Genomic DNA, 24,620 nt, shown 5'->3' with positions numbered 1-24,620 from the left:
GGGAACGTTTATTACAGGCTGACCAACAACAAGTAGCAACAGCCAGATACCTGTAAGATGCTATTGCTATACATTTTAAAAATATTATAAATACTGCTTTGCTGAAAGTAATGGGTGTGATATGTTAATCCTCAAAAGATAAGATAAGATAAGATAACCTTTGTTGTCATTTTTTTTACTGTGGGCACAACAGCAAACCTCAAAAATGAAATTTAGTTGGCCACTTTCAAAGTGAAACATACATGACACACACCTAAACATACTATATACAACTTATGTACAGACCCACACCCCTACATATACATAACAAATAAATATTAAATGCTGTCCATCTTGAATATATAACAGAAGGAGGAAGCTTGAGAGTTCACAAGGTTAATGCTGCATGGAATGAAACTATGGCTAAATCTGGATGTTCTTCGGATACCACGAAGCCTCCTCCCAGAAGGTAACAAGGAAAAGAGGTCATGAAGAGGATGTGTAGTGTCCCAGATAATCTTATGGACCCTGCTCAAGCAACGCTTCTGTGCTATGTCCTGGATGGGAGGGAGGGAACTGCCAATGATCTTTTTGGCCATCCTCACCACTCTCTGCACCGCCTTCCTGTCTGAAGCAGTGATGCTTCCAAACCAGACTGTGATGCTGTATGACAGGATGCTCTCAATCGTCCCCCTGTAGAAAGTGGTAAGGAGAGGAGAAGGAAGATGTGCTTTTCTCATGTGACGCAGAACATGCAGGCGCTGCTGTGCCTGCTTCACCAGTGTCTTGCTGTTGAGCGACCAAGCCAGCCTACTTGTTAGCTGTACACTCAGGAATTTGATGCTGGTAACCATCTCCACAGGTGACTCATTAATGCACAGAGAAGTGTGGCTGTGCCTGCCTTTTCTGAAATTGACAATGATCTCTTTGGTTTTTCCAGTATTTAAAACTAAGCTGTTTTCCTTACACGAGTTCACCAACCCCTCAACCTCCTTGTGGTAAGCATCCACATTGTCATCCTAAATAAGGCCCACTACTGTTGTATCATCTACAAATTTCACAGTATGGTGGGTGGCAAACCTAGCACAACAGCCATGGGTCAACAGGGTGAACAGCAGCGGACTTAGGACGCAGCCCTGAGGAGAACCTGTGCTCAAGAAAATGGTATTAGAGGTATTTGTTCCAACTCATACATATTGGGGCCTGTTGGTAAGAAAATCAAGAATCCAGTTGCACAAAGGAGTGTTTCAGCCTAAAAGGCCAGGTTTGTCTACTAGATGCTGGGGAATTATTGTGTTAAACACCAAACTGAAGTCGACAAACAACAAACACGCATGAGTATTTCTTCTAAGTGCTTCAAGCTCAGATGGAGAACGGAAGAAATAGCATTCTCCGTAGAGTGAGTTGGTCGGTAGGCAAACTGAAGCAGATCAAATGCTGCTGGGAGGCTAGATACAATAATGTCTTTTATCAGCTTCTCAAAGCATTTCATAATGGTGGGTATCAGTGCGACCAGATGGTAATCATTGAGGCCTGTAATTGTGGACTTTTTTGGTACTGGCAAGATGATGGTCGCCTTAAAACATGATGGGACTACTGCCTGCTGCAATGAGAGATTGAAAACATCTGTGGGAACACAAGCCAGCTCATCTGCGCATTCCCTAAGGACGCATCCAGGGATGTTATCTAGGCCTGCTGCTTTCCAAATGTTAACTTTCTGCAGTGTTTTCCAGATAAGAGGTGACATCAAAGCTTAGCACTTGCTCATCAGGATGGGGCATAGCTTTCCAAGCAGGAGTGCTATTTGATGCCTCAAATCTACCAAAAAATGTATTCAGTTTGTTTAAGAAGTCTGTGTCTTCCTTGCATCTCGATGGAGTCACCTTGTAATCCGTAATGGTCTGGATTCCTTGCCACATTCACCTGGTGCTTGTTGAGTCCTGAAAAAAGTTTGAATTTTCTGGCAATGGGCTTGCTTGACACCTTCTATGGCACTTTTCAGATTTGCTCTGGCTATTCTAAGTGCCAGCATGTCACCAGATTTAAAAGCCACATTCTGTCCTTTCAGCATCATGTGGACCTCATAAGTCAGCCACAGTTTTTCATTTGCCCTCACAACAATGCTTTTTCAGGACACAGACATCTTCTAGGCACTTTTGGTTATATGTAGACACCGTGGTGGCATACTCCTCAACATTTGTATGTTGGTTATCAGTAGCTGCTTCCTTAAACATGCCCCAATCTGTGCACTCAAAGCAGTCTTGTAATGCTTCTATAGCTCCCTCTGTCCAAACCCTCACCTGCTTTACTGTAGGTTTCACTCTGACTAATAAAAGTTTATATGCAGAAACTTCTGGTTTGCTGCCGTGGACGCCTGGGAGACGAGCTCTGTCTCCCCCGTCCAGTTTCGCATCGCTGGGGGACCCTGAAAAGGGTCGAAAGTCGCCCCGTAGAGGTGACCAGCAAGGAGGGGCTCTCGCTGGATCGCGGGAGAGCAGTAGGTCTCCTGCTGGAGCTGGCAAATCCCTCCAAACCAGAGGGTAACAGAGAATTCTCTAGGCAGAGAGAAGGGTCTGCATTTGATGGTCAGAAGCTCCACATCTGGGGAGCACAGACTTGAAACCACCTTGGCATTATTACACCATCTGTCATTAATATAAAAACAGACACCCCCTCCCCGGGATTTGCCACTAAGAGCAAAATTCCGGTCCAGCCGAAATGTTCAAAATCCCATCAAGCTAACAGCACTATCTGGGACAGAGGGTTTTAACCAAATTTAATTACTTTATCTAAAGTATGTTCACATTTTTTTGTGTATAGTACAAGACCATGGGATCCACTGAATGACATGATACAGTTTGAAAAAGATGGCATTGTTCAAACCAAAGTAAGACATCGGACACCAATGGTATGTTCTTGGCCTTATTTTTATTACTACATTATTAAGTTGAGATTTCTCTAGGGACAGGAGAATTCCATTGAAACAGCCTCTTTCTGCTTTCACCTCTCTGACAAATGAAGTATATCGTTATGAGGAGTACAACCTCTGGCCTGCTTGCAGCAGTTATTTTAAAGCTTATGCCTTTTTGTTTTTCTTACAGACTTTTTCCTTCTGCGCTCTGTGCTTTATATTTGTAAAATGTGTATGCCATCCACACTTTAGACAGTTGGTAATGTCAATTTGATATTTAGATATAACCATTTTAGCTGTGGCCACTTTTTTCCTATATAGCTTTTTTCTCTTTGACTAAGACTCTGAACTCCATCAAAAAGTTGTCCACCTTGAATATAACAGATTAAGGAAACCATATGACACTAGTTGTATTCTAAAGCATTATAGATTTATTTAAAAAAACCTGAAGGACCTATTTATTTCATATTTAGCTTTTAAAACAGAAAGTTGAACGTCATAACCTTTAGGATGGTGTTAATTTTGGGTGATCTGGGTCTGCTGTTCATGCTTATGAGAGAAGGCAAGTGTGTGACAATACAAAGAAAATGGGAGATTGCCTTGAAATGGGTAGGACCATGTCAAATGTGTGGGTTAAAACCAGGATTTTCTTCCTCTTTATTTTTTCTGATTTTGATGGGATATTGTGGGGGGAGGGAATCTGCCAATCCTATTTATTCTACAGCTTACACAAGACTTAGTGTGTCTTCCAACTAAAAATATAATATTAAATTTTTTTTTAAAGAAGATAAAACACTAATACAAAGTAAAGAAACAAAAAAGGAGAAAAAAAAGGGGGAAAAAACAAAAAGTGCCAAAAGAAATAGAAGCTTCTGATTTTCTTTGCAGCAAATATAAGTATGATTATACATCGCATATATACACATCTTTTTATAACCATCTCTGTGGTTATAAAAACTCATTTTTCTAGTATCTACTGTTTTATAATCATCACAAATCAAAAGTTCATTTTTTCCTGTTTCATGAAAAATTTCTATAACAGGTTTCCTATCAGCAATAAGTATAGATGTCTTTTCTCTAAAAATATTTATCTGCATGTTCCATCAGCTTTATCAACCATTATTTTATTATAGATGGTGTTGAATCTTTCCACATTTGAGCATATCATTGCATTGTAGTTACCATATCTAAAAGCAAAGTTCCATGATTTTTTTTCCACCTTTTGATCTATTGGTCCCAAAAGAAAAGCCTCTGGTTTCAATAGTACATTTACCTTTAAAATCTTCTGAAATAGTGAATGTATTTGTATCCAACATTTTCTAGCTTTTTTTACGTTCACCAAATATGATAAAATGTTCTTTCATTTTTACATTTCCACCGTAAATTTGAAGAACTTTTATACATTCTAGACAATTTCTCTGGCATATACTAGCACATCCTTTTATGCACATTGTCTTGTAAGATTACAGTACTAAGCAAACTTCAGTCCTTTAAAACACACATTTCCCCATTGATCCATTTTATATTATAACCAAAGTTTTTAGCCCTTATACATTCTTTCACTTTTTCTTCTTCTGTCTCAAATTTCAACAAAAGTTTATTTTAGCAATTGCACATTCAACATTTGTACACAATTCTATTTCAAACATTCTTACATTCTTAAAACCCTAAAATCGACTTTAAACCTTGAAGATAATTGTAGATAGGAAAATAATTGACAAGTATACCCTTCCATTATTATATTTTCTCTTGATTTTATTTTACATTTCTCTTGAGAAAATTCTATTATAACATGATAAGACAACCATTTATGTTTATTTATATTCAGGGCTTTTTTTGTCATAGAATGCCCAGAATGGAGTTCTGGCACCTTTTTTGGATGGAACCTTGTAGGGTAGGCAAGGTGGATTGTATGATATGTGTGAGTTCTGGCACCTTTTTTTAACAAAAAAAGCACTGCTTATATTTCTCTTCTATAAAATGTTTCTTGTTCTGAGAGCCACAAAGTGGTTTTCAGACACAACCTAGATCAGGGGTAGGCAACCTCGGCTCTTTTATCACTCATGGACTTCAACTCTCAGAATTCCTGAGTCAGCTATGCTGACTCAGGAATTCTGGGAGTTGAAGTCCATGAGTCATAAAAGAGCCGAGGTTGCCTACCCCTGACCTAGATTCATATTTATTCAATATTCTGAGTGTCATGTCTAAAATAATGACTTTTAAAATCAACAGTAACCTTAGCTTTATTGTACCACAAACATACATCCCACCTAAATCTCAAATTGTATCCTTTTAACTCTAATAACCTTTTATTTCCCAGCAACACACACTTTTTCATCCAAGCTAAACAACAAGCAGCAAAGTATAATTTCAAATCCGATATACCCAGTCCTGCCATTTCTTCGCATTTTGTAATATCTTATATTTAACTAGTGTTTTTTTTTCCCTTAAATATATTCTTCTTAAAACAAGGCATCAGTTGTCAGAACAGCTATTTTCTGAAACAAAAATAAAATTCTTGGTAAAACATTCAACTGAATCACAAAAGTTCTCCCCAGCGGTGACTATTCTATTTTTGCCAACCTTAACATAACTGTTTTTAACATCAACCTATTCTTGACATAATTATTTTATAACAGTTATATAGTTTTATAATATACAGTTCAAATTTGTCATAGTAACACCCAAATATTTGACCTACTCCTCAATCTTAAAACACGTTTTATTCATCAATTCTGTTTGATCTTGTATTTCCATGTTTTTGATAAACATCTCTTCTTTCAGTTTATTAATCTTAAAACCTGTTAATTTACCATATTCTTTAATTTATTCATTAATGATTCAATTCCCTTTAAAGGGGCTTCCCAAGCTAACACTAGATCAGGGGTAGGCAACCTCAGCTCTTTTATGACTCATGGACTTCAACTATGGCGTCAGCTATGCTGACTTAGGAATTCTGGGAGTTGAAGTCCATGAGTCATAAAAGAGCCAAGGTTGCCTACCCCTGCAGTAGATCATCTGCAAAAGCTCTTAATTTATGTCACCCCTTTAATCTTTACCACTACAATCTTCTCATCTTGTCTTATGTCTCTATTCTATATTTTAAGAGCTAAAGTAAACAAGAAAGGGAAAATAGGCAAATTGTCTTTTTCTTTTTTTGTATCTCACATAGTTTGGCTAAATATCCATTAAGAATTATTTGTGCTGTCTATGAAGTATAAATTGATTTCACCCATTTTATAAAATTATATCTAAAAATTCCTGTCTTTTGGAGAAGAGTGTTCATGTCCTTTATGCAAATTAGAATAATATTGATAAAAAAATAAAACAGTCACATTATCCATTAATATAATATCTCCCATTTATCATTTCAATATCATTTTCTTTTCTCTTTCTCTTCAAATTGACAAACCAACAATTTCCCTTGGTTTATTCACAAATTCAGAATTACTTTGTTTTTCATAATTCAGTTTTATATTGATTTCTTTTATTGTAAACATGGAAATTCCTCCCAGAACATAAATTAATTTGGAAAAAATATTCCATTTTAGATATTCCCCTTTCCTCAAAGGTTGAGGTTTAATGACTCATCTATCCATATCTAAAGAAACCTCTTTATTGAATTTATGTCTAATGTTACCAATTGAGCCATACAGTATCTTTCAGCATGCATGTATTTAAATATTTAATGGTTGAGTACAAATATGGTATAGAAGTTTCTTTAAAGGATGGATAACCACATTTTCACCTACTGGCATCAACCTCTGTTTGGAGCAGTTAATAGAATATCCTGCTACTTTATTAGGCTTCTCTCATTTGCATCAACACTGGAATAATAGTGTGGTAGGTTTAGAAATAAGCAGAAGAATGTTGCAAGGCATCTTATTTTTTGCTGCAGAGCAAATCTCTGTTCATAGATTAATGTCTATATAGGCTATATTGCAGTTATCACTGTGGATGGAATCCCAAGATTCCCAGCAGCTCAAATCCTAAACCAATTGCAAAAAACTTTGTTTCTGCATGTTTTTACACAGAAAGAGCTGCAGTTTGGAGTCCATATGGGTTATTTTAGGATTTCCCTTTGATTCAGGGAGATTGTGACACCCAGAATCCACCCTCCAGCCAGAGTTTTCAGCTGCTATCTCTCTCTGCTTTTTCAGCCCACCATAATTCCCTACCAAAAGTTTCCTTTTCCCAACTAAAAATAGAGGAAAGTTTTGTTGCTGATTTTCAGTTGTAAATTGCACTACTGAAATTAACCAAGGCCACAAATAATACTACTTTGGGATTCATTATAATTATGAAAGATGGCTTAATCATTTATAAATGAATAATTTTAAAAAAATGATTTGCAAGTCCTGCCCACCTTTGCTGTATAGGATTGTAATCATATTCGCTTTTCTGGAACCAGAAGATAATAAAATTATTTATGCTGAAAGAAATGGCCAGAATGTTCATTGTCTCAGTTATCTTTCTTCTCATTGTCATCTATTGTCCTCCAGTATGGCAAGTGAAGTGAGGTTGCAAGAAGATAGTGTAAACAAAGATTTCTACCACTCTTTTTGCACACCAGCAGAAGGCTGCTAAGCATAACTGTCGTTTTGTTTGTGAGCAATAAAACTGACAAAAATGTATACTACAGGTTACTGTTGCAAAAATAAAACGGTCTGCTAAGTCTAAGAAAGAAGAAAGTGGCTTCTCCTCACCAGAGCCTGATAATCCAGACTCATCAGGAAGTGAAGGTAAATGCTACATTGCTTTGCTTTGCCCTTCTTTCTAAAACTATGATTAATAAGTACAAGCACGCCTAAATTTCATTATTTGTAAACTAAAGATGCAATTTTTGATTTTTTGTTTTGGTGGCTTCAAATCATTATTAATTCATGGCAATTGCCTGGTTTAGACCCTGCAGGTTTCATGATAAGATTTTTTGGGGTGGTTTGCTGTTGCCTCCTTCCTAGGGCTTAGATGGACTGGCCGAAATCACTCAGCTAGCTTCATGTCCAAGACAGAAATAGACCCTCTGTATGTGGTTTTCTAACCCAGTGCCTTAAACCACTACATCCATGTTAAATTTATTTAGTATTTAATATCATTTTCTGTCAGATCATTGTCTGACAGAAAAAGAAATCAACAATGTCAAGAGATCATTGTCGATTTCAGAAAGGGCAGGCATAGCCACACTCTTCTGTGTATTAATAATTCACCTGTGGAGTAGGCTGGCTTGGTTGCTCAACAGCAAGACACTGGTGAAGTGGGCACAGCATTTTCTGCATGAGAAAAGTGCATCTTTCTTCCCCTGTCCTTACCACTTTCTATAGAGGGACGGTCGAGAGCATCCTGCCATATTGCATTAGAGTCTGGTTTGAAAGCATCACTGCTTCAGACAGGAAGGTGGTACAGAGAGTGGTGAGGATGGCAGAAAAGATTATTGGCAGTTCACTCCCTTCTATCCAAGACATAGCATATAAGCGTTGCTTGAGCAGGGTCCACAGGATTGCCTGGGACACTACTCATCCTCTTCACGACCTGTTTTCCTTGTTACCTTCTGGGAGGAGGCTCTGTGGTATCTGAAGCAGAACATCCAGATTCAGCCATAGTTTTGTTCCATACAGTATCAACCTTGTGAACTCTCAAGCTTCCTGTTTCTGCTATGTATTCAAGATGGACAGTGATTAATATTTATATGTATTTATATGTAAGGGTATAGCTAAACATATGTATGTATGCAGCATGTTTATATGTGTGTTATGTATGTGTACACTTTTGAGAATAGGCAACATAATTTCATTTTTAATGTGTCCCAGTTTGCCCACAGTAAAAAAATTGACAATAAAGGCTATCTGCTTGCCTGCCTGCCTATCCTGGTTTGTAAAATCTTTTCTAAAATGAGAAAAAATGACTTTTAGTTCATATCTGGTAAACTAAAATAATTTGGTTTCTACATGGTTTATATATTTTACCTGTTTAACTAATTTTGAATTACTTCTGAAGCACAACTCAAACATAACACAAGAATCCGAAAGAAAACAGTAGATCTTGCTGAACTGCAAAGTGCCATTGAATCTATAAAGTTAACACAGGAAGATATTCGGAGGTATGTTTGCAGTACTTTTTAAAAATCTCATTCCTAATCTAAACATGACGGGACCGTTAATGTTGCTCCATGCCGCACTCCCTAAATTCCCATAACGCTCCCTACTACTTCAGCATAACTTCTATTGGGCACATATCCCAAAAAGCACTAGGCTACACTCATCCCTCATGTTATACTCAAAGCATACATCTCTGGGTTCTACATCAGCTCCAGAGATATTATTGAAAACAGAGATTGTGCTTGACACTGTTGCTTTGCTGCATGGTAGCCTCCATTTTATTTAAGTAAAATAAAATCAGGTGGGGCAGAAAATCATGGGCATTAAGGGGGGAAATGTAACTAAGTACATAAAAACCTAAAGATGCCAATTTATTGACCTGGGATTTAGAGCAAACCTTGACCCTTTAAATGTCTAGATAACTAAATAAACTCTGGTGAGAGATAATGCTACAGTTATGTTCTCTTAGTCAGTATAAGATCTGACTAAAATACACATTTTCATATGATAATTTTTAAAGTTTCTGCTTAAAACATGTCTATCATACCTTTCAGTTCCAAAATGCAAAACTACTGAAAATCAGAGATCAATGCAAAAAAGGTAACATTTTAATAAAAAAATATATATGGGGACATACTTACTAATATCTTGGTGTGAAAGCAAAGACTTTTCCAAGATTTTCCCTTTATTATTCGGTATAGTGCAAAACAAAATGTGTGGAGTGAAGGGAAAGAAGATTTAGCATAGATGGATTAGCTAGTAGGTACACCTCCTTTAAATGCAATTGATATATGTTCATATCTTTATATTCCTTGAAGATCCTTACTCTGAAGCATATTCTATGTAATTTCACAAATGCTTCAGGCTACTTCTTGTTTAATTTCATGCATAAGTATATATATTTGCACCATCTAATAAGGCCCCTTTATGTAGATTTCACTTTCATATTTTGAGGTCAATCTTCTAAATTGATGATAACACTGAAAATGTTACATGGTTGGGTAGTGAAATGTCTGCAAGAAAACAAGCTCAGAGAGCACTAAGGAACATAACTTGCCTTTTAGTTGATCATGCCTTAAAGTAGTCCATTGATGTTGTTGCTAGTTGTCTTCTCTTTTCTTCCATTTTTCTCAGCATTATAAATTTCTTAAGATAGCTAGGCCTTCGCATAAGGTGTCCAAAACATGATATTTTAATCTTGCTCATTTGTCCCTCAAGAGAATTATAGATTGATTTGTTTAATAATCCATTTGTTTGTTTGTTTGGCTAACCATGGAATTCACAGAATTTTTTTCCAACACTAAATTTCAAAATGCTGTTTCTTCAAAAGTCAAATTTTGCTTCCATAAAGCATCACAGAATACCATTGTCTATATTTGTAGGCAAAGATACATCCTAGCTTTTTACAAGGCTTTCACTGCTGGTTCCTTTAGTATTGGTCCTACAGGAGAAGCTATTCCTCAATATCTTTACTGTCGTTTACAAAACTGGTTGCTGTACCTGTTGTTGTTACAATTTTATTTAACATTAGACCCATTTTTTCATCCTGTTCCTTGACTTTCATTACTACAGCTTGCAGATCCTTTGCATTTTCTGCTATCAAAATAATGTTATCAGCATAACATAGGTTATTGATTTTGCTTCCTCAACTTTTAAAATCTTTAAAATCTTCTTCCCATGCAGCTTCCCCCAATATATATTGAGCATATAGTTGAATAAATAAAGGGAGAATAGCCAGCCTTGTCTTAATCTTTTGCTGATTTTCTGTCTTTTGCCATATTCTGTCCTTCATGGCTGTATATAGGTTTCTCATGAGGTATTCTGGGATTCCCATTTATTTTAATAAGTAAATAGGAATCCCAGAACATGAGGTGAGCATTTGCCTACTTACAGAAAAAGATACATATTTTTCTAAATGCATATACCTTTTTTTAGTAAGAGTTAACCTTTCAGATTCAGTGAACCATTCAGAAGCTTTGTGGGACATCATGTCATCCTGAAGCTGAGCTTGTAATGGGTACTTTTTCTCCAGAAATAGTGCTTTGTAAGCTTCAGAAGTAGATCCAAATGCCTTGTACTGACCCAGTGAAGAACAGTATGAATTTGGTTCTTTAAATATACTTACAATAGACATAAAACATAATTACAGTTCTTGTGAATTCTCCAAGAACTATCCATAATCTTGCAATACTGTGACCTACACTATGATCTGAACTTCACTAAAATCCTGTTAATAGATAAAAAGATCCTTGTTAAACAATCAAACACTGTATTGCAGTGGTGCCCACATCAGGGATGAAAATAGTCAAAATTGAGGGTCTTGATTGAAGCTCTTCTTCATTTGTATATTATGATGTGTAGAAAGGAGCAGGGGTTTCATCATACTGCTGCTACGCTATCTTGACAGTTTTGACACACACATTCTCCTGGAGAAACTATTGGTATGCTTGTCAAGACTTTATTCAATACACTGTGAATCAGTATTCAGTACCTCCTCTGACATTTGGAGTATTTCATCCCTTCAAAATGGTTTAATGTACTTTAAATGTTATCATGCTCTAATGAAAAAACAACAAGGTAGATATTTAAATTTATCATGTTAACTAATAGGAAAAAAGATTATTTTTAAAAATCTGAATTTGCTTCTGATCTGGGAGCCAAGTCAGAATGTAGTACACTTGTAGTGATATGAATTATAAGGGGTTATTTCTGCAATCCAGACCAGGCAATCTTCCAGAATGCTTATTGGATTTTCTGATCAGATAGGTGAAGTGAATCTCCATTCATCACGCCCTCACAATTGTGATGCTGATTGACAAGGGTTTAATGAATTTGTGGATTTTTAGGAAATACAAGCCCATAGTTATTTATTGCCTACATTTATTTCTATGTTACCTTTAGTATATTTAATATTTATATACTTAAATATCTAAAATTTGATCCTCTACATGTCAAACCCTATTAAACCATTTGGAATTGAGGGTCAAGATATGCACTATCTATCATCTGTTCATGTGATACTTAATAAATATGTGACTGTACAGTACGTGTATGATAGTAAAACAAATTATTGGAAGGAACATAAGTCATAGGTTAAAAATTAATTCAGAGGTAGTTTTAAAAATTGTTGAATATATGGAGAGAAGAATTGCATGAATATGTTTTTTTAAATGTAATAAATGCTACAATTAAAAGATGGAATAGACTGCCTAGCCTTCTAAAGAAGCAATCAGTCCAGTGGGAAGGTTTTTTTTTTACACAACCCTTTTGAAATGTATAAGAGCAATGCTTCAACTTGGGCGTCCTCCTGGATTCACTGCTCAGTTTGGAAGATCATATAGGAGCCGTGACCAGGGGGGCTTTTGCCCAGGTTCGCCTGGTGTGCCAGTTGCGGCCCTATCTGGACCGAGATGCCCTACGCACAGTCACTCATGCGCTCATGACCTCCCGGTTAGACTACTGCAATGCTCTCTACATGGGGCTGCCCTTGAGGACCACTCGGAGGCTTCAGCTGGTGCAGAATGCAGCCGCGCGAGTTGTGATGGGAGTCTCCCGATACTCCCATGTAACGCCTCTTCTCCGCGAGCTGCATTGGCTTCCAGTTGCCCTCCAGGTGAGATTCAAGGTGATGGTGATGACCTATAAAGCCCTAAATGGCATGGGCCCGGATTATCTTAGGGAGCACCTGCTGCCAGCATCAACTTCCCATGGTGCTGTGCGCTCCCATAGGGAGGGCCTTCTTAGGGTGCCGCTGGTCAGGGAGTGCCGGCGGGTGATCCCCAGAGGGAGGGCATACTCTGTGGGCGGGCCTGCCCTATTGAATGACCTACCTGTGGAACTCCGGATCTCCCCCGACCTTTGTTCGTTTCGTCGGGACCTGAAAACTTGGTTCTTTGATCTATCTGGCCTGGACTGAGGGGTTTTAAGTTTTAAACTTTGTTTTAATTTGCTGGGCTAGTAATTAATTTAATTTATTTTAATTCTATTTCTATTTTAACTTTTATATTGTTTTTAAACTTTGCCCTGTAAACCGCCCTGAGTCCTTCGGGAATAGGGCGGTATATAAGACTAATTAAATAAATTAATTAAACAACTTTGTTTCAGTATTCCATTATCCAGTCTTCCTCTTTTTACTTTACATATATCTGTATCAGCTATATACCATGTCTTATATCTTGATAGAATAATTTTGTACCAGAATTTCCCCATTATAAACTACTGCAAATTATTGATAAATTACTGCAAAGTCCAATTAACTTGAGAATTAAGCATTTTAAGATTCCAGTGTATTATTACCCTGCTTGAGAAATCATTTTTCTGAAATTAAAGTTGTCTGCCCAATCATTTTTTCAAATTTTTGATGGGTCTATAATGCTTACTTAAGAATTGGCAATCTGTGGATTTAACTAAATTCATTGTTTTTTTTCAAATAGGGACATTACAGCATTAAGAACACGAATGACTTCAAGTCTGCCAACACCAGATAATAACTTCTTTCAATTCAAGCACTATGTCTTCATTTTGCTGATGGTTCTTCTGCAACTTATAATCAATTACTTATTCAAATAGAATATCTGGACAGAAGAATATCTATGAAATGGAATTATTACGGGATTATTATCTTCATGGGACCATCTTTAAAGCTTGGTTTGGCTTCAAATAAGGCAATATTATCTAGCGGCCCAGAAGATTCAGACCTTTGACTCAAAAGATTGGCTCATATGGAATAGTTTATTTTTCCATCCTAGCCAGATGACATGGACAATGCTTATGTGCCAGTACTTCCTCTTCACATCTTCCAAATGCTGGATAACTGCCTTGCATGTTCTAAGGTGTCATAAACTATTATAAATACCAATATAGAATATACCAGTTTGGAATTTGAGGACCCTATTTTGTTATAATCAATCCCTATTGGACATGCTAGCAAAAGAAATAAATTTTGACCTAAGACTTTTCTTCCTAAGTTTAATCAACCTTACTTCAATAAGAAAATAATGCCAAGGGATAACTGCAGAAAAATTAAACTACTCAGTTGTTAATGGTCATTAAGAATATGTGAACTATTAATCATTAACATCGCATTAACTGCATCAATTTTCAGGGATAGTTAATGAGGGTTTTTCCCTTAGTTTGTAACAGTGGATCTTTGCTAATAGTATTAGTCAGTTTGAGAGAAAAAACATTTCAGCTGTCCAGAGAAGTAAACCACTTTTGTGCCAAGCAGTATTTTGATTCTTTTCTTTCCAAATTGAAACTCTTATTGACTGTTACTCTTTAACTTTAGACAATGTAAACTTTAGACAATGTAAAAAAGAAAGCTATTTTAAGTTAGCCATAAAATTCTTAGGATTGACATATAAGATCCTATCTGTATTTTAAAAGTATGTTAACATTTGTTTTGTCCTTTTACATTACATAATTTGAACATAACTGCATCTGAATATTTATACTGTAAAAATAAATTTTGGGTAGCAACATTTTAGTTCCAAGAATAAGTGACTCTGGAAAGTTCATCTGCACTCAGTTTCTGTTTAAGAAGTATTTGGTTTTAAATGCTTCAGAATATAGCACATTTACCCTTACTTTCTTTCTGCTAAAATATTGAACTGTTTAACTGAGTCTCTGTAAGTAAATTCACCAAATCTGAATTGGGCTGCATTAAATTTAAAAAGATAGATCAAATTACAGCTACATTACTCCCGCTATTCTGTTTTTTTATATTTTACATAGTATTTATTGAATACTTATAGTCAGTTTACAGAACAGCAAGAAGCATATATCTTACATGATTTATATATTTATAGCAAATATAAAGTTTTCATTTAGAGATACATAATTTACATTTGGCCAGTTCAGGATTCTAGTACTTCCATCCCAAACCTAACTGTTTTAAAGATGTTGGAATACTTCAAAATGGAGTTTTATAACATCTGGGAATTACTTTCCCAACTTCTTCTGAGAATACCAGAATGAAAAAAGCTGTAGCCCACAGTTACAGTTTCCTGCCTGCCTTATATTATTATGTTTTAAAAGTGCTACGGTTTAGAATGAAAAATTTATTACCATTGGAGTAAACTGGTTGAATGCAGCCATAATTCAGATGCTTTATAAATTGATTGAAATGCAGTTACTGGTATGTATGATTTTATAAAAGAATAGCATAAAGTACAAATGCATATGTTCTGATTTACATTTATTTATATGCATTTGGAGCAACTACCTATCTACATAAATGTTCAGTGATTGTAACTCTTGGATTTATTTGGTTTCCACTGTTTTGACAATGTCTCCTAATATAAATACCATATTACATCTATTTCTGTCTGCTAATATGTCTTCAGTTATAGCTGAACTATTATTCAGATGCTTTCTTTTAAACATTTCTCTTCTAAATTCCCAAATCAGTTACATTTTCAGTTACATTGTTCCTATTACTGGAGTCTAAAGCACTCCTGTGTCAAGCTCAGCTTAAAAGCTTAAAAATTTTTTTTGCATCTTCAAGTAAATTCCTAGTGTGAACTGAGGAATCTGTTGCCTAACTACTTTTTGTATGATATGTCTGGCATAACCCAGTCAATACAATGTTTATATATTTAGTTTTATGAATATGATTCTACATTCTTTCATCTAGATTTTTTCCTGCATATACTAATAAGGAAACTGTGACCTGACAGTTTGTAGACCTCTAAGGGCAATAGTTTCCCTATAACGTTTAGTACTTAAAAGTAGAAAATAATCAGAATCGTGTGTTGTTTGTGTGTTTGTTTAAAAGAAATGCACTATAAGCCTTCAATGTGCCATGTAATCATCAATATAACTACAATGAAATGTGTTGTGTAAAATAGTAAATAGACTACTTGCAATATATAATTCTTGTATCCTACGTTGAGCTGCTTTTTAACTTTTAGTTATCGCTTAAGAGTACAACATACTCATTTTTTGTGAAAAAGTTGCTTTTGACAACTATTCTGTAAAATATATCATGATTTTACAGCTCACTACCCTCCTGTGCCTTCAGGAAAATCTTCTTGCCAACTCAACATTAATGAAATGGGATGAGAGTAAAAGTTGTTTTATTTACCATAATGTTATTTCTTGTCTTGATGGATGTTTCTTCTTTAGGATTTTTAATGCTATTATATATATATAGGATAGCTAACTGTGAACTAAATGATTACTGTTTCTTTCCTCATTTTTTGGCACCTTTTGAGAATGGGTGATAAGATACTTGATTTATAACAGTGCCTTGATGGAGTTCGCACAGCAATGAGGTATGTATATATAAGTATATTTTCAAAGTTGTACCATATCTATTTACAAATGTTGTGGTATCTGTTACTTTCAATTTTAATTTGGGGAAAATGTAAAAGGATGTATAATTACAGAAAAATACATCACTTTTTTCTTTTCTTTTGATAACTATGAAGGACCCAATATTGGAGTACATATTCTTGTACAATGAAACTGCAATGTTGTTTGTTGATACTAAAAAATAGCCATAATAAAATTCTAACCACTGACAACCAGCTTCATTTTTTTGTTTTAACAAAGTGTAGATTTCTGAGCAAAATGACTGAGGATGAAAATAAAAATATGTACAATGTTTCAATGGGAAAGACCTGTTCTAATATTTCCTTGTGTAGATTTAAGTATCCACTTGTGTAATGGATGTAGATCTTGGCTATTTAAATGCGTAGCCTTCAACTCTTCTAGAAATCTTCATTTTTCCCCCTAGTTTCTGGAATAAACTTGTTAGCATTTTTAATTCTCTTGCCCTTTTTATTTTAACACTCTGGATTTTTATACTGCTTCACATTTTTTAACTGAAAATAGGCTGTTGTATGTTAAGGACCAGTGTTTAGTCCAATGCATATAATACATGTAATGAAAAAATGTGAAAACATTTACTCATGTACGTATGCGGGGAACTCCTATTTCTGTAATTTTCCTATTTTTGCCTATCATGTAAAATACCATTATTATTGCACTGTTTTCTTTGCAAATCATGCTGCATGCAGTGTGATGAAGGAAATTAATTCCTTTGAATGTACTGGATTTGTGTGTTTCATCCATAATTATATAGCTGAGTTCAAAAATTTGTTTAGAAGTACATTTGTAAATTTAAAGTTCTACCACTGGTCAGTAGTTTTGTACAATTATAGAATAAAAAGCTGTAATCAATACACTGTGTTTGAACTTTACTTGTAAAACTTTTAAGTACAATTTCTTGATAATTCAGTACTGCTGGAGGGCATGTAATGAAGATATAAAAAACCAGTCTACTTCTGTTTAGCATAATCACTGAATTTGATAAGGTCATTTTGGAAAGATTGAAACAGACTTATTTAAGCAACACAAGCAACACCATGTTATTCTGTTCAGTCCAAATCTATAGCATCCCTGCATAGAACAGAATACAGATCTGTTTGGAGACACTTAGTAGATGAATAGATTGAACACCACCTGAATGTGCACAGCCCTTCCAGACATTAATTCCTACCTTCTATCACCTAGTCAAATTGTCCTGATTTTTGAAACAGCTAAAGAAGTCAGATTCAATTGGTATTGGAGAGGACACAGAAAATTCCAGGGTTATATAAGATAGATATTGAAGTAAAAAAAACACCCTAAAAGAAAGCAATAAAAAACTAATTCCATCATACTGCCAAGAGTCAATTCAAGATAATGTATACATTTTTTATTAAAAATTAATAGTTTACATATACATATATGGTTGGATTAATGCTTATATTTTCTCTTGCAATAATTGTTATCTGAAAGCAAAATATCCTTTTATATAGCAGACGTTATTTCTATTCCTGAAGAATATAGTTTCTTAGGCAAAATTGGCAGTTCTGTTTTGTCAGTTACATAGACACACACGTGTGTGTGTACATACACACAGAAGGGGAGAGAGCTTCTGATAATGGGCTCAAAAGTTTCATTGGAGTCATAAATCTTTCAAAAAGTAACACAAAATATGCAGCAAACTCAGAAACTCACTTCTCAGAAATCAACAAGGGAGAAAACAGTACAGAAGCAGTTTCTAAGTACCATTATACGGCTTCATAGTCTTAAAATTACTTCAGAGATAAGGGACAGGGATAGACCTTGACATTGTAGCTCCCATTTTATAATTAATTGCCCCTTTCCATCTCATTCAAAAGTGGCTGTTTATAATACTTCTTAATATTCACCCTCATCTGCCCTATGTGATGAGGCTGGAACTTCCAGAATTCCCAGCCACTATATCCATACACCTGAAGGAAGGCTGCAAAATCATCCTCTTATTTAAAATGAAAGGTGATCAAGGGAGTGTCTTCAAAAGACTTATTATGTAGTACCATTTCTTCAATTAAAAATATCCAAAGCTGGTGAGATACAGCATACAGGTAATCTCTTGAGTTATGACAGTTCAGTTAATGACCATTCAAAGTTACGACCTAACCCCCAAGTACAATGCAGTCCCAAAATTATGAATGTTGCAGCACCATGGCAGTCGTTCACACCAACGGCCACAGAGCTCTGCAACATTCAGCCTGCCTATTCTCTCCACCACCACCCCCTCCTCCGGCTGGGTCTTTACAGGCACTAGGCCAGTGAATATTCACCTTGTGAAGATCCAGGGACCCTTCCATTTCTTGACCTGTTCAGTGCTTCAGGCCGTTGGTGCATTTGCAGAAAATGGAGACCTAATTTACCACAAGATCATGCGAGATCAGTAGCATGAGATTTTGCACACTGAACTCGCTGTCAAATTTTCGACGTATGGGCTTTTCAAGTGACTCTAAGGCATTGTTTACCTTAAAAGTCCAGGCCTGCAAATGGAGGCCTGGACAAGATCTGTGACAAAAACCGAATGAAGGTCTGAAACATTGAAGCCTTCCCTCCATTTGTAAAGTCTTTTGCCATCTTTGCAAAAAGCCTTTCATGATGAGAACAGAGGCCAGGAAGGACACAATCCAGGACTCCGTTTACGTCAGCAAAACCCTTTCCTCAAGCACTTTGCTGACTAGACCAGAGGCCAGGACGGCTGTGTGCATCCCTCTGGGCCTCCATTCTCATCAGCAAAAGGCTCTCCAGGGCTCTTGTTTTCATCAGCAAAGAGCTTGAGGCCTCTCCGATGAGAACAGAGGCCTGAAGGGACGTGCGCACCTCTCCAGTGCTCCATTTTCACCAGCAAAGTGCTTGAGGCCTTTGCTGATGAGAACAGAGGCCCAGAGAGTTGCACACATCCCTCCAGGCCTTCTTTCTTCAAGCACTTTGCCTATGAAAATGGAGACCCAGAGGGGAGCATGCATCCCTTCTGTCCTTTTTAATTGAGAAAAGCCTCCTCATGCTTTATGGGGCTCTTTGTAGCACTTTTTGGCCAGAGGCCGAAAGCTTCTGGGAGCCATGATCTTGTGCGACTGCAGGCACCCATCTGCTTTGCAAAAAGTGGGTGCCTGAAGTCCCACAAGATCAGGGCACCCAGAAGCTTTCAGTCTGTGCACGAAAAGCATTTGCAATGAAGCAACACGATTTTGCTGTCCCAAAAGCATATAAATGCTTTTCCAGGGCAAGCCTGGAAGCCTTTGGAGGAGACTCATCGAGGCTGCCCGCCATTCCCCAACCTGAGATACCTCTTGTGCACTTAACCACCCGCACATTCGATTAGCAAATGTGTGGGTGAAAAGGGAGTGATCGCAGTCAAGTTACACAATTCACTCTTACAAATCCTTGGGTTTTGAATGTAACTGGCAGGCTCCATTACATTTGTAGCTCAAGTACTACCTGTATTGCATTTGTAATCTCGTGTTTTCCCAGCCTTTCTTCCACCTTTTTCCCCTAATCGGATTGACTTGTTAGAAGGAAATATAAATAATCTGTCTTTTGAATGGGAGGGCAGAATTCCTCAATCTGGAAGCTCTCTACCATATTTATTCTTTGTTGTTGACAAAAGGGAACCCTGGAATTCTTACAAAAGAACACAAAATGAACAACAATACAATCCTGCCAGTATCTTTTATTCACACTATGTTCAGTTCCTAAAGGCAGAAAAACAATATTACCATGTTTCCCTGAAAATAAGACCTGGTCTTATATTATTTTTGCTTCCAAAAGAGGCAGTAGGTCTTATTTTCAGGAGGTGTCTTTATTTTTTTTTCTCGACACCTGCCTTGCCTCATGGCGGCGGCACTGACAACAACATCCACTAGGAGCCCGGTGCCATCGCTGCCACAAGGCGAGCCAGGTGGGGGAGAGCTGCCCCATGTGCACCACACCCACGTACTGCAGGACCGCAGCAGCCAGGCCTTCTACGCCCTGACATCTGTCGCGCCACCCCACTTCGGCTGCTTATGGCAGGATGCCACGTGGCAAGTTACGCCAGTGCTGCTGCCACCACAAGCAATAGCAGAATGCCCCGGGGATGGCTTTGTTGGTGCCAGCTGTGTGCTATTTAACTCTTAAGTGCCTAGACCAGAGCCTCAGTGGGCTTAAAGGAGACTGCTTCGAGGTTGCAGCTCTGAGGGGGAAACAGCAGTGGAGCACTTCGCTCGTTACCTGGCCTGCCCCATTGCAGCCACCATCCCTGCATGGAGCCTCCGCCTCCTTACCACTCCGAGGCTTGGGTCTTGGTGCTTAGGATTAAATAGCACACAGCTGGCGCTGGCAGGACCATCCCAGGAGGATTCTGCTGTTGTGTTGCTGCTGCTGCTGGGCTGGGCTGGCCTGGGCCATGCCTGCCCTGCTTCCCAAGCCAGCTGATGCACATGAAAATCCTGGGCAGCAGGCGAAGGTGGAGCTTGGGAGGCAGCAGCGGGGCATGGCCCAGGCTGGCCCAACAGCAGCAGCAACAGCAGAATCCTCCTTGTGTTGTCCATGCCCACCCCTCGGGCTTATCTTTGGGGTAGGGCTTATATTAGGCCCACCCAAAAAAAATCAGGCTTGGGCTTATTTTTGGGGTGGGTCTTATTTTCGGGGAAACACGGTATATTAATCACAAAGCTAAGATGAAGACATTGACTCCTGTCAATGACTCCTGTTAACAGGATGAGAGATTCTAGGCTTCATAAATAAAATGCCTTGGAGGCAAACTGAAAAGAAGGATCTAAATATTCTGATATAGCATTTAGCATTTTCACATGCCATTAAAAACATATTCTGTTTTTAATAAAGATTCAAAAAAAGCAATTTCCTTGCATTAACTGTATCTTTCCATTGACCTTCAAATATTTTAGCAAGTAACCTTTTTTTCCAGTATCAACTATCATTTATCATTTATTTTCTTCCGCTGCTTGAGCATATTTCAAGTCATTAATATGCACGGCTCTCTCTTTCGTGTAGCCTCTTACAGTATTTGTTTCTTTACCTTTGCTAGTACAGTTAACCTGGCTCTTGAAATCTAGGCAGTTCAGAACCAGCTGTGATGACAATATTTGGCACAACAAGGTTCTTAGGAGGAACACTCCCATCAGTTATTATTTCATTCAGATTGCTTTTGAAATATAAACAATTGCCCTTGAACCTACTATCACTGGTATAAAATGAGGAATGAAGACAAAGCCCCAGATTCCTTGACTACAAAAAAGCCTCAAAACTGTATTATAAATAAAAATAATACAGTTTTATGAGCTGAATGCATGCAGCACAATAATGTGAAAATACAGCAAGATCAAAAGGATAAGATCCCTTTGTACTGAAGTATTACAATCCTTAGATCAATACCATTGGACCAACTAGGTATATGGTTTCATCGTTTTATGAAAATCAAGATAATACTGTTAATATAAAACTCAGGGACTAAGGGATGAAAAAAGTGGGCTCAGGAATACTATGGCTGGGAGCCCCAGTTGCCCATTGTTGATGTGTAGGTCAGGGGCCAGCCTCTTAACATATTCTTACCCTATAATATAAATCATAATTTATGGACAATTTGGAAAAATAAATACTAATTAATCAGTAAAGCAACAAAGTGCTTAGCAGATAAGTCAAACTACCTGTTAATTATCAGCAAAGATAAAAGAAGCTACTATTAAGGTATTACAGAGTTGGCATTTTATGTTTATTTATAAAGTCTTCTGTGAAACTTTAGAGCAGACCTGGGCAGTCAGGCCCAGGGCATTGACAGCATCAGGGGTTGGGCAGTGGAGAGGACAGGGCATCAGTGAAACAGCGGCAGCAGAACAGTGGCAGCCCTCCACAACAGTCTGGTTTCTTATGTGGCCTTTGGGGAAATTAATTGCCCACCTTTGCCTTAGAGGGATTATTAAATTCATATTCTAGTTTAAGTGGTGTATGAAACAGGCAAACTTCTGCACTTTGAGATTATGTTTTCCTTCCTTCCTTCCTTCCTTCCTCCCTCCCTCCCTCCCTCCCTCCCTTCCTCCTTCTCTAAAAACAGTTCCCCAAGTTAGAAGCTACATTGAACTTTAGCTTTCTTCAGTCCAGACATTTAAAATCAATTATAATTCCTACTCCACATTCTGAGTAATAAATCTGGGAGCTGCAGTACAAATATATATAAGGGCACGAGGTTGGTGTATTCTATTGACACTTGCAGTTGTATGTTAAAATAGAAAAGTGGGGCAAGCTCCCATCAACAATATGATTTCATATTTCTATTGAACTATTTAGGATTATATGAATAAATAGCATCAGCCCCTTCCCCCCCAAAATGTGTAAAACTGAGTTAGTAGTGCCTTTTCATAACATCTTACTGCAGGAATCTTCAAACTTGGCCCTTTTATGACTTGTGGACTTCAACTCTCAGAATTCCTCAGCCAGCATGCCTGGCTGAGGAATTCTGGGAGTTGAAGTTCACAAGTCATAAAAGGACCAAGTTTGAAGACCCCTGTCTTACTGTAAAAACTTCAACCTAAATCTTAGAATGGCTGGGATGAATGTAGTTGTTTGTACTTCAGTTATAAGGTGAAAAAAACCACATAGCCACAATGTATTGGAAAATTATATTTATACTAATCTATATTCAGTGAACCACCACAAATACACATGCTGTAAGCTAGATTCACAAGCCATTTTGAAACAGCAAACATCTTTTCCATTCCTACTTTAGGAAGCATCATCACTGTTGCCAGCAGATGAACAGGCAGGTGCACAGCAATCAAGAGGATTAATATACAGAGAAAACTCCTATGGAGCAAAAAGTGAATCAGGAGCTTTGAAATGCTAATAATTGAATCAGTAAAACAAATTCCAGGGGGATGCTTCTGTAAAACCATTCAGCCTCATCTGATTTTATATTGTTTAATTAATGTATGAGGCAGCATTTAGTTAAACATTATTGTATTAAATCACAAAAAGAAAGAATTGCTGCCAGGTAGAGATAATACAATACAATATAGTGAACTGAAATATTAGAGACTGTGTTTTGTTTGTCCATTATTATCTCAATATTTTTAACAATGAACCCAAATAATATACTAAGAAAAATCACAAACATTAATTTTGTGCAAAATACATTTGTAAAATCTCCTCCAAATTGAGTTTTCAGTGGGGAACTCTAGCAGGGTGATGTCTCCAAAGGAGCAGAGAGACACCACAGCTGAGAATGCTGGCTGAAAGGCAGATTCAGGAAGGCATAATTTTCCTGGATCAAAGGGAAATCATGAGATAAACTACTTGCACCCCAGACAGTGGTGCCTGGGGATAAACTGCAGAAACAGGAGTTTTTGGAGTCATTTCAGGAGTTGAGTTGCCAGAGGTCCTGAGATACTATCTATACTCCTAACTGCAGTCTAATCTATAAGGACATTAAGCCTCCTTTCTTAATCATGTTGGGAAATAATTAATTTACAGATATAGAGAGATTTCCTTTGCAGCAAAGATAAAATTCCTTGCAGAAAATTTAAAAAAAAAACAAAAAGAGAAACTTTGATTTAAAGATTCAGGAATCTTTTGCAAAAAGAGTAAGAAAGAGAAGATTTAAGAAAATTTAAAATAGATAAGGGGAGAGTCTCTGTTTTATTTTTTTTTAATATTTATCATTTTCTTTTAACAAAAATGCTTTGGTTTAATTTTAATTTGCACTAAACCAGTTAAAGAGATCAGTCCTTTATGGGAATGCTTGCCATTACAGATGCACCTAATTGGTGGACTTTACATAACAAAAGATATGGTAATGAATTAGACTGTGATGTTTCATTGCCATGGAGATATTTTGTGTGCTATGGCTTGAAGTTATGGAGAGTTACTAAAAAAAGTGCAAAAACAAAGAAAATGCAGGAGGGGGGGTCACTAAAGCAACTGCTAGAAAAAATATTTACATCAGATATTCTTCATATATTATTTGAACAGGTGGAAGATAAATGGGAAGCTTTTGAAAAAAATGGATGAAAGATTTGTAAAATTGAGATAAGAGATGAAAGAAGATACTAAAAATAAGGAAATTTCTGTAAAACAAATGGGGAAAAATAGTGAAAAACTAAATGAATCAAGATGCTCTATGGTAATAACATCAAAAGTCTGGATGACGACAATCACTACAAATAATAACATCAAAAGTCTGGATGAAGACAATCACTTCAAGCTGACAACATCAAGTATACTGAAGTCAAGATAAAGGTTAGAAGTGAATACATCAAGAGAGTGAAGATTTTAAAGTCCAAACTCAGTGGAGAAAATACATAAAG

General features: G+C 36.9%; 1 protein-coding gene across 8 annotated transcripts in view; it reads left to right on the top strand.

Annotated features, from left to right (window-relative positions):
• The window catches only part of OSBPL8 (oxysterol binding protein like 8), an 85,067-nt gene extending 68,556 nt beyond the window's left edge, over positions 1 to 16,511 (top strand). For 6 of the 8 annotated variants that reach the window (XM_081331113.1, XM_081331112.1, XM_081331116.1 and 3 more), the window contains 4 exons: positions 2,800 to 2,887; positions 7,533 to 7,632; positions 8,885 to 8,987; positions 13,419 to 16,511. In XM_081331113.1, coding sequence (XP_081187239.1) covers positions 2,800 to 2,887; positions 7,533 to 7,632; positions 8,885 to 8,987; positions 13,419 to 13,554 — 427 coding nt within the window. In that variant the 3' untranslated portion in view covers positions 13,555 to 16,511. Of the gene's footprint in view, positions 1 to 2,799; positions 2,888 to 7,532; positions 7,633 to 8,884; positions 8,988 to 9,539; positions 9,586 to 13,418 lie in introns of all 8 variants that reach the window. The other 2 variants (XM_081331114.1, XM_081331119.1) reach the window with 2 other exon arrangements.
• Positions 16,512 to 24,620: the final 8,109 nt, after the last annotated feature.

The sequence above is a fragment of the Vipera berus genome (assembly GCF_964194415.1).
Source record: "Vipera berus genome assembly, chromosome: 6".
Taxonomy (NCBI): Eukaryota; Metazoa; Chordata; class Lepidosauria; order Squamata; family Viperidae; genus Vipera; species Vipera berus.
The sequence above is the reverse complement of the archived record's forward strand: the minus strand, read 5'-3'. Positions and strand labels throughout refer to the sequence as shown.